This window comes from Arachis duranensis, chromosome 4, assembly GCF_000817695.3.
Source record: "Arachis duranensis cultivar V14167 chromosome 4, aradu.V14167.gnm2.J7QH, whole genome shotgun sequence".
In the NCBI taxonomy this organism is placed as follows: domain Eukaryota; kingdom Viridiplantae; phylum Streptophyta; class Magnoliopsida; order Fabales; family Fabaceae; genus Arachis; species Arachis duranensis.
This window is the reverse complement of record NC_029775.3, coordinates 29,117,496-29,128,408: the sequence shown is the minus strand read 5'-3', so window position 1 is coordinate 29,128,408 and position 10,913 is coordinate 29,117,496. Positions and strand designations below refer to the sequence as shown.

Below are 10,913 nucleotides of genomic sequence, written 5' to 3'. Positions count from 1 at the left end.
ATAAATGGGTGTATTTTGATCATTTGACTGTAGAAGTAGATCTGAATTTTTGTGTAATTCTGGTTGTTTCAGGTGCCAGGTTTTCCCAGTTTTCCGGCATATCCTCCTGGATACTACTATCCAATGTTTCCTGCTATGTACCCTGCAGTGGTTCCAGGGTTAACGCCACCGCAGAATGACGAACTGGCACAGGGGAACCGTGGAGCAGGCATATATGCAGTTCCTGTTCATCCGTTTAATCAGTTTAATGGACATGTTACTGGACTTCCATACAACAATCTGATCCCACTGACTTACCGCACGCCCATGTAAGTGGCTAAATTTTTTCGTCCTGATGATATTCTGGTACTACGTCTTTAGGGTATTTAAGTATGTATTTGTTTTTGCTACTATTCTTCTTTTTAAGTATATTTTGTAGTGTATGGATTTTCTGTAAATAACTTATCAATGTAGGAAATAAATGAGCAATAGCATATATCTGTACTTTTTTTTATGTTTCTTGTAGAGTCTTTATGTGAAGTAAAATATAGGACAGACATGCACTATATCAGTGCTCACTAAAGCTTTCTGTGCACAAGATGAATAGTTTTCTCAAATTTCCAAACTATATAAAGGATTGTTACAATGCCCGTTATGTGTTTAGTTTGATCTAAGATCCATGTGTGGGTCCCAATTTCATGAGGTTTTGTCATTAGGCAATGAATTTGAAGTTTGAATAGTGAGAAGTGATATGGTTAGAAGATGATGGTTCAGTGACCCAGAGAGATGGATCAGTAAGATAAGGATGAGCTTGATGACAACAAGTGTGTTTTCTTTATGAAGCCTGGTTAAGTATTTGAAATTTGAAACGAAGTCGGTAGAAATATTGATTCATAGCCCTAACAGTTAAATCAGATTTACGAAGCTTTCTCACCTTATCTGAAAACTGTCAAATGTTAAAATAAATAAAAAATAAATAAATACTAATGCTAGACTTGCTATTATGATGAACATTATCGATCATGCTGGTATTGAGCATTTCTTATGTGGGATGGAACTGAGTGAGAAGTTATGAATATAGAGATTGTGGTTCTGAACATGATTCGACCCGATTGAAATTTTCCTTACAGCCTTGTTGAGCTTGGGCTAAATCTTGGATTTTCTAATTCTTATAACCTCCTGCATCAAATCCAGTTGTCTAGTCTGCTTTCAAAGTTCTCAGTACATTAAGTGATAAACATGATCTTAAGGGGAAAACTGAAACGAAATGATGACATTTTATACAAGGATTGTTTGATTTGTGAAGATTCTATTTTGTTTCATTTTTTTATGTGGACAAATATATTAATTGTTTCTTTAACTGAATGAGCACTATCAGCAGCAGGGCAAGTTCTGATGCTGCTGCTGCAAGCGAAAATCAGGGGCAAGCAGCACAGCAGCAGCATCCTCAACAGCAGCAGCATCCTGCACCTCAAAGACAAGTTGTTGTTAGGAGATTTCAAATTGCATTTCAAATTGATTTGCTGCTTATGTTAAAACTTGCTGCTGTGATCTTTTTGTTCAACCAAGATGGTTCCAGACAGAGGCTTATTGTCCTTGTGTTTTTTGCTGCTATTGTATATTTGTAAGTATTGGTCCTTCTAGTTTTCGGTTTTAAGATTCTTTTTAGCTTTCAAATTCTGTCAAATGTGCTCATTAGGATCTAGGTCACAAACCCAGGAAATGCTTCTGATATAAATTTATTTTCTTTTATTTATTTACTTATTTATTCAATTTTGTATATACACCACACCTGATATGTTCCGTAGATGTGTTTCTATGTCAATATAAGAGCCATTGGATACGGTTGGATTTAGTATTGCTTCGGTTGTCAATGGAAGCTGGATTATTTACCTACTTATATTTGTATGTGTTATAGTTACCAAACTGGAGCTTTGACACCAATTGTAAGATGGCTTTCACAAGGTATGCAGAGAGCCGCAGCTCCTCCTCAACCACCAAGACCTGCTGCACCCAGGGCTGAAAATGTTCCAGCTGCAAGGCAGGGGGCTGACAATGCAGCCCCAGCAGGTATGATTTGCATTCGTTTTATTCATGTGATTGCATGCACTTGTTTTGAGCAACATTGGTGAATGAACTGAAGCAATTTATGATCTCGTTATAGTAGTTTAAAAGGTATGTGTTTCTTGAAAGGCAACCTAACCTAGGGTCATTAGGCTTAGTTACTGTTGTTGTATGTTCACTGTTGAGGTTCATTTTCACCTTTAGATTTGTGGATGGGGGCAACTGGCCCTCATTTTCCCAATGTGTTACCTGGTTTTGTATGAAGAGGGTCAATTTAATTCACTTTGTATCACGTATTGAACCTAGTTTGCATTTGCTTATTGTTAATTTCTGTAGAGGGTCAGCCTGAAGCTGAGGTTGGGAATCAGCCCGTCAATGATGGCAACCGGGCAGCTGAGAACGAAAACGAGGCAGAACCTGGCAGAGTCAATGGTGGCAACCAATGGTGGGGCATTGTAAAGGAGATCCAGATGATTGTCTTTGGATTTATCACCTCCCTACTCCCGGGGTTCCACAACCATATGGATTGAATCTATAGTTTGTACCAAACAAAGCCTTATCGGGTTGAGGCATGAGAGCGTACCCGAGATGTGGGGAAGGATCTTATGAAATAAAATGTATAGCATCAGAAGTTCCTAGTGCCATGATTTTACACATACATAGTTAGGTGCAGCTATAATCCAGCGAAAAATAGTATGTTGCAATTATAGGGTGTCATTTTTGTATCATTAGTTGGATTGTAGATACAACAGCTTTTTTCTTTTCTAGCTTTGCACCATCTCAAAGTGGTCAATGACTTTTCGATTTTCCCCTCTAAGTTTTCTTTGTTATTTTCTTATTAGTTCTTGTCTTCTTGAGCATCCAGAACCCGTGTCAAGTCTTTTTTTCCCAACTAATGCTGCAAGCAAGGTACATTTTTAAAATTTGATAGAATTACAATTTTAGAATATTTAAATACTTTATTTTAATTTCCGTCATTGTGAAATTGATTTTCATTTGACAAAGTGTACCAAATATTGCAAAGCATGTTAAAAAAATTAAGAGATTAAATTTTATCGCAATTTTTATAAAATTAGAAAAAATATCTTTTTATCTTTTAAATTTGGTAGTTTTATATTTAGTGATTTTCTTTTCAATTGTATTTTTATTGAATGGCAACATATTTCCAAAGCAATTTGTAAGAGTTTTGAGATTGAATTTTTTCTTTCTTTTTTTTTCATGTATCTTCTAAATAATTTTTATTGTTTTAACAAAAAGTTGAATCAAATGCTTGTTTGTTACTTATAAAAATGGTATATTTTATTATTTTGTCAAATTAAAATTATATTTAAAGTCAAAATGTTATTTCTTATTTCTTAGTCATTTTATTAAAAATTGAATCTTTTAAGGATTAGAATGGTAGTTCACTCAAATATTAGATAATAGAATTGCACACAAAAGTTAAATTGGTCTTCTAATTTCGATTGGTTCGAATTAATTACTTTCAAATTAACTAACGCGAGTTACTATTAGTCATTAGCACTGGATCCTCATCAATTAGTTAACTTCTGGAGAATCAATTTAATAATTTAATTTAACTGAAACTTGAAACCATTTTGATTAGCACGTAAAATTTGGAAAACTAACTCGACTTTTTACTCACTATTCTATTGTATAAAATATAACAAATAAACTTTCAGCGATGCTACATGAATAAGTAATTAAGTTTAACTGAGTTGATCCAATAACTTAAAGGATTAGGAATCGAAAAATTTTAGTTGAAAATGGAGAAAAAGAAAGAGAGACATAAAAAAAAAGAAAAATTTTGTTAAATTTTATTAAAAAAATAAGAGAAAAAGATAAATAGGTCCTGACCTTTTGTCCCACGGACATTTTTGTCCTTGAGCATTTGAAAATACTTTTAAATTCCCGACCTTCACAAGTCTTAGACGGAGAGACCCTCCGTCCAATTGTCTTCGTCAAACCTAACGGAAAAGTCTGATGTGACTCCTGTTCTAATGACGTGGCATGACGAATTGACACGTGGACTGCTGATTGAAAGGGCACTTTAAAAAATTGGACAAATAAGTTCATATACCTAAAAACTACGTCGTCCAGAACAGTAATGAATTTTTTTCTTCTCTAGAGCAGTAACTTTCTCCTCCAAAACAGCCATTCTATGATCAAATTCCTCTTCCTCTTCAACAACTTCAACGTCTTTCTCAACCAGAGGTCTTTTATTAAAGATGCAACCATTGCTTCCAATTCTAGCAAGATTCTCATCGACCCAAACAAAAAACTTGCAATGCGATTGCTTTCTCTGTCAAAATTTTTAAAATTATGTACTATATAAAATCATTTTAGAACAAAATTCCTAAATTTTTTATCTTACCTTATAGAATGGACAACCTAGGAAGACTTGTTTGGGTTGCTAATCGTCCTCGACATATACATTATTGCATAAACTCCACAGAAGCATCTCGGGGCGACATCGTCCTTCAGATCTCCGTCATGCACAGCACAAGGATCTGAGTTTGAAGCAGAATTTTCTTTCTCTTACTCCCCTGCGGCTTCTTCTTGACGTTGATGATGCTCCATTAGCAGCCATGGTTGATGCAAGTAGAGCTCCTCACCACTAGCCTCCAGAAAGAAACACAATCAATTTAAAGATTAGGGGCAAAGCAAAACGACGTAGTTTTTAGGTACGGAGACTTATTTGTCCAATTTTTAAAAGTACCCTTCCAGTCAGTAGTTCACGTGTCAATCCGTCATGCCACATCATCAGAACAGAACCACGTTAGACTTTTTCGTTGGGTCTGACGGAGGCAATTGGACGGAGAAACTCATCTGTCCAAAATTTATGAAGGTCGGGGATTTAAAAGTATTTTCAAATGTTCAAAGACAAAAATGTCTGTGAGGCAAAAGGTTAAGAACCTATTTATCCTTTTCTCAAAAAATAATTTATTCCCCTAACATTTCTCTTAAACAGTTAGCTGAAAATTCCTTAATGGTGGTCGAATAATTCTAAAGGGCAATTAAAAAATGTCCACGTCTCATTTAATACTTTTTGCTTGTTTATGCCTTTATATATAACCTTCATTTTCAACAGTTGATATATAATTCAGAAGGGAAAGCAACGTGTTACTAAAAAAGTTAGATGACCCATCAACAAATCTGTCCAATTTTATTTTCTTATATATATACAACTAATATTAAAATGTGTGTTACGGAATGCATTCTGTTGTGGCTATCTTATTTGTGTGTTGTGCCATTGCCAAAGCTCTGTTTGTGGCCATTGCTCATTCATTTCTTCAAGACAAATGGTGTGATGCAACTAAATCACTTACATATTATATTAACCAGTCTTATTGATTCACTTCTATACCAACAAAATATTCGCTTAAGGAATAGATATAATATTTTTTCCTTTTTCGGATACACTGAATAGGTGTAAATTTGGACGCACATATGAAAATTTTATAATTAATAAATAGGAATGGATGACCCATCAACAAATCCGTCCCATTATGGATGAGTATTGTCATTCCGTAGATTGGAGGTTGTCCTTTTCTACCTAATTCAATAATTTGTGTGGTGTTCTCGTTTGTCAGTTTGTGCCAATCCCACTACTACCATAAGCTTCAATTGGACCACAAAGGATCCACTACCAGTGGTCACTTGTAAATTGTATTCTAATTGAACCAATTTAGAAGTTCCAAGTCCTTTGCCACGGTATTATTTCTTTTACCATATATCTCACTCATAAGATAATTTAAAGAAATTCATATTTTAGATAAACATAATTACTTGTCAAATCATCTCCAGAACCTGCAAGAGAGTAGTAAACAAAAATACACTTCAATCGCAGTGCCAATTAGGCTATGTTTGGAAACTCTTCTAAAGTATAAATGCAAGAAATATTAAAAGACCTACAAAATCATTTGATAAAGTAAATAAATACAGCTAGACAAAATGCCTCTATCTCAGCATTATCTTTATGTCTGGACAGATTTCTAGTTTCTTACGTCTCTACTGACTCAGCATTTCTATATTTTTTATGTCCTAAAAGAGGTACTAATGGAGACCTTAAAAAATTATCCCATGATTACACGTATAAAAAAGCATTGAACCACAAACATTAAAATTATAAACTTGTCTTGGTCAACTTGGACTGCAACTGATCACATCTTAACAGGAAATGGAAAAAATAGAGCAAATTATCAATCATCAAAAGTGTAGATGAGAATACAACAATAATGATAATTTATTATGTGACCGGATAAATGTATTTACATATTCATCTCTTGGAACATCTGCAAAACTTTGGTGGATACTACAAGTGAACACTAACATAAGAAGCTCATCTTATTGGAACTAAAGAATTGTAATTACAGAAACTATATGTACATATAACAATTGCAAGGTTCACCTCACATCTCAGACAGAATATTGCTAATCTTCCGAAGCTCCTTGAGAGCTGCCATGGCAGTAACCTGCCCTTTGCCAACAAGAATATTTTTAGATAAGTTCTCCACTGAGACTCCCTGGTTCCTGTCTTGTTGGAAAACAGATTCAATTACCTGCATCATTAAAAGCAGTAGATAAGACAAACAAGTTGAAAGTCGAAACCAGGCGAAAGAGATCAATCCTGAGGTCTATACAGCATTTTATGTAATCACAAAATTATCTTCAGTCTAACTTGTGATCAGTTTGAGCGTGACAGATAGAAGCAACTTTACCTGGATATGGTCAAGCATAGACTGTCCAATATTCTTCAAAGTGCCCATCACATTCTGGTCTACAGAATCTCCTTTGCTACTAACAGAAGTGAAATGCTCACTGGTGGTAGAAGAGACAGGTGGTTGCGAATTACTTTGGTTACTACAGCTGCTGGTGGATTTTGTAGGTTCAGAAGCAGCTCCTACTTTCCCCGATATACCCTCAACAGTATTCCGTCCAAACTTCCAAAACCACTGAAATTTATTCTGCTTTTTCTCCTTGGGATGTGTAGCAGAATTTCCTGGATCATTATTATTGCACCCTGACATCTGAGGTATGTTCTCAGATTTATCAACATCAACATCAGTGGACTCTGATGTTTCAGGTATGCTCTCAGGATGATCAGAGACTGGAAGAGGTGGATCACTGAGACTGGTATCTGCAGTTTCATCGCATTCGTCAAGATATAAATTAGAGGCAACACTACTTCCCTGCGAGGTAATTTCATGATCATTGGCCTCATTAGGCGGGCTAGTTGAGTCAGAATATACAGAGGAGCTTTCCTCTATCCCTGTATTTCCACTTGGACATCTATCATCAGATGAGTAACTGTTGTCGCCTTTAGAGTTATCATTTTGCTGCACACCTTCAGCTGCTTCAGAAAGATTTTCCTGCTTGCATAGGATTTCATGGCAATCCATTTGTTCTGCTTCTTCCTCAGGTCCAAGTGCCTTATGAAGCGCTTCCAATATGTTTCGCCTAACCACCTTAGATTCCTTTTTGCCATTCTTAATCCTTGAAGGTGGTGGATCAGATCCCGCTCTTCTCAGTGTGTTTTTTACCTTTTCTGTCCAGCCCTTTTTCCGAGTCGGAATCTGTTGTTCGATACCATCTTGCTTAAGTTCTTCAGCCTCATGTGCAACCCTCCATTTTTCTTCCCAGTAGCTGTCAGTTAACAAATTTACAGGAGTTTTTGGAGACACAGTTTCAGAAGGAAGGGTCTGAGATTGCGTCATAACTGATTTACTTTGGAGATGATATCCTATAATCAAAGGTGATGGAGAAGAAATATCAACACTTAGTGCACGAGCTTGCAATGATTTGGCCTTCTCCAGCAGCTTTTTAATATTAATGTTTTCAGGAAAGTTTAATAATCTCTGAAGACAGGTGGTAGGATTTTCAGTAGCAAGCAGTGAAGATCTTAAATGAAGTAGCATTGCAACAGCCATAGCTGCAATAAATGCTCCACGAGGAGAATGCAAAATCCTCAAACCCCAGTCTATGTTGTCATCAACACTTTTTTCAACTTTACTATTATCCGATGCAAAGATCTCATCCCAGATTATCAATAGATTGTCAAGTGAAAACTCACGTCCGAATAGAACTCGCAACCATCGGAGAGAAAAGTATTGGGGTTCAACACCAAGATCCAAAAGATGGCTATACAGAGATGAATCCACAAGACACAGCAAATGATACAATGCAGTAGAAGCTTCAATAACAGGAGGCAGGCCAGTTTGCGACCCTGCTACAGGGAAGGAAGAGAAGAAATCGGCCATCGCAACTGAACCACGGACACCACTCATTAAAGCATCAAACATGCAATAAGCATCATGTTCCATGAATTTCTCAGATAAAACAATGCCCAGTTCACCTTCAGCTCCATAAGCATCACTCAGCAATACAATGGTCTGTAATGCAGGATCAAGCTCATCAAGACTTTTGACTTTTGCATTTCCATGAGAGCCAATTTCATCCTCCAGCAAGTCTTGAGATTTTCTAAAATCAAAGCTGTAAGAAAGATCATTCTCCTGATATAGAAGGCCATCAAATTTGTCGGTGAAGATATCTTCATAAAGCTTTCGAACTTCTGAAAGACGCTCCACATCAACTTGGAGAACATAAAGCAGAGGAGCAAGTAACTCGTGCATTCCTATAAATTAAGTGAATTGAAAAATTTACCAACAAGCGAACTAGTTTTATAACATATATACTATAAACCAAAGCAAACCTAATCTGAAAGCCTGGAAGCATAACTGAGGACATATTTTAATAAGTATTAGGTATCTCAATGTGCTAATCACTTAGTTTTCAGTCCCCGCTTTTTCTGTATTTTTTTATGTTTCTTAGAAGATTTAGACATATCTTTACCTTGTCTATAACCACATTCTGGGTGCCTGAGACACCAAAGTAATAAAATGCGTCTTAAAATGCCTTGACATCCTGGTGTCTGGAAATAATTCCCATGTTCTGGATATAAACGTGATAAATCCTGATCAACCATTCTCTCTAGCTCCGCATTGCGGAAAAAGCGACTCCATGTACTATCTGCATTTAAAATCCATGTGTCATTTACAAGAGATGAAATTCAACTGTTCTTAGCTTAAAGTGATAGAGAAGGCTAACTATTAGAAATCTACTGGACAGAATTACAATATAAGGCAATGTACGCAACAACATACTTATTTAACGTCAGCATCTTTAAAACTGACAATAATTATTAGCATAATTCTGAAATGAAATTCCACAGAATAAGTAGGGAGCATGGCTTTACAACCACAAAGCAAACTGAATTTTTCATTTATAAAATGACTTCAAAAACACACAATAGGTATATAACCTAGCAACCACTAATAGGATACTCACATGATGAGGATAGTGTACATTAGCATTGTGAATTGAGATAATATAACTGCTGAATCAGGGATCTGAAATCTAAATACATATTTTTACTTGGAAAAACAAAAAATTACCTGGATTTTGTGAAAGTGGATTATCCATGGTAAGATCGGGTGAGTTACTTCCATCCTTCGGGATATGCGGTTCAACCAGAAGACGCCTTCTCAGATTCGCATACCTGACAATACAAAAAGTCAGTTGATAGTTACTATTGATTATGCATTCAATACAATTAGGTGAATGAATATGCAGCCCTTCTAGTTTACACCATTATGACATATACAAACAACAACCCTTCCAAACAAAACATAAACAAAATACTCAAATACCCAAAGCCAAATGCAGAAACAGCTTAATCTTCTTGTATTTCCCACCTATTGAACAATCAATACAGTCTCGATTCATATATCAGCAGCACTTTTGCAACTTAAATAATAAAAAGGTCCTATGTTTTTGTATGACTTGATGTCCATTTAAAATCGAGGACCACCAATTCTATATACATAAAATCGATAGAGTATATTGTTATGTGCACCATCAATAAGGTAAATTGCTATATCATGTATCAACAAGCATTGAATATAAAGTAAAAACAAAGATTCCAAATTTAAGGAAACGAACACCGACACTGAAATCAAAAGAAGTACAAGAACATGATTATTCAGCTGATTTACCTCCTTCTACAGTTAGCGGTGACCCTACGAAGATCATCAATGGAAGTTGAAGACTCTGAAGGCAAAACCCCAAGATCAACACGCCACTGCAACCCTCTCAGATCACCGAATCGCCTATTTTGAGTCACCGATCTCCCGGAAACATCGTCGAAGCCTTCAAGCTCCGGCGGCGCGGACACCGACACCGACGGAGGTGGCGGCGGCGGCATCAGCGGGTTCATCAGAGCCGGCGGCATGATAATCCACCAATTCCTCCCGAAAATAATAAAAAATTAAAGAATAAGAAGAAAAACCCTAATTTGCTTTCAGAAGCTCAAACAGATTGAACTTGAAGCGTATGAAGAAGGAAATGGGTTGTTTTATGAGGGAACAACAATAGGAGTGGGTGAATTTTGTGCTAAGATTAAGAAGCTTAGTAATTTACAGAGGTTGATGATTGTTCTCATTCTGAATTGTGTTGCTTTTTGAGAGAGAGAGAGAGAGAATAACAAGTTTGTTTGTTAGTTTGTTTTGTTGAGAGGAGAAAAAGAAGGAAGCAGGGAAGCAAAGAAGGGAAGTGGGGTGTTGAGTTTATGCGAATAATGTGTTGTGTCTGTGCCGCTTTTTGTTGTGTTTTGTGTGTGATTGACTTGTTACAACTTACAAGCCTAAGCTAAGCTTTCTTCTATTGGCTTCTTTACCATTAGCAATATTTTTTTACTGGACTTTTATATATATATAAATATAAAGTTTGTTTAGCAATAAATGAGTTTACAATACTACATCAGTTTTTGAGGATTTTTATTTATTTATATATTTATCATTCAGTCATTCGTAGAG

General features: G+C 35.9%; 2 protein-coding genes across 3 annotated transcripts in view; one reads left to right on the top strand and one right to left on the bottom strand.

Annotated features, from left to right (window-relative positions):
- The window catches only part of LOC107483932 (uncharacterized), a 3,590-nt gene extending 687 nt beyond the window's left edge, over nt 1-2,903 (top strand). Inside the window, exons 2-5 of one of the 2 annotated variants that reach the window (XM_016104540.3) lie at nt 73-308; nt 1,361-1,603; nt 1,898-2,049; nt 2,380-2,903. In XM_016104540.3, the coding sequence (XP_015960026.1) occupies nt 73-308; nt 1,361-1,603; nt 1,898-2,049; nt 2,380-2,573 (825 nt within the window). In that variant the 3' untranslated portion in view covers nt 2,574-2,903. Of the gene's footprint in view, nt 1-72; nt 309-1,357; nt 1,604-1,897; nt 2,050-2,379 lie in introns of both variants that reach the window. The other variant, XM_016104539.3, reaches the window with a different exon arrangement.
- Nucleotides 2,904-6,221: 3,318 nt separating this feature from the next.
- Nucleotides 6,222-10,698, bottom strand: LOC107483930 (uncharacterized). The gene is made up of 5 exons (XM_016104538.3): nt 10,095-10,698; nt 9,495-9,598; nt 8,893-9,069; nt 6,762-8,674; nt 6,222-6,602 (listed from the first exon to the last, which is right to left on the bottom strand). The coding sequence occupies exons 1-5, from the start codon at nt 10,328-10,330 to the stop codon at nt 6,453-6,455; spliced, it is 2,580 nt and encodes an 859-aa protein (XP_015960024.1). The 5' UTR covers nt 10,331-10,698; the 3' UTR covers nt 6,222-6,452.
- Nucleotides 10,699-10,913: the final 215 nt, after the last annotated feature.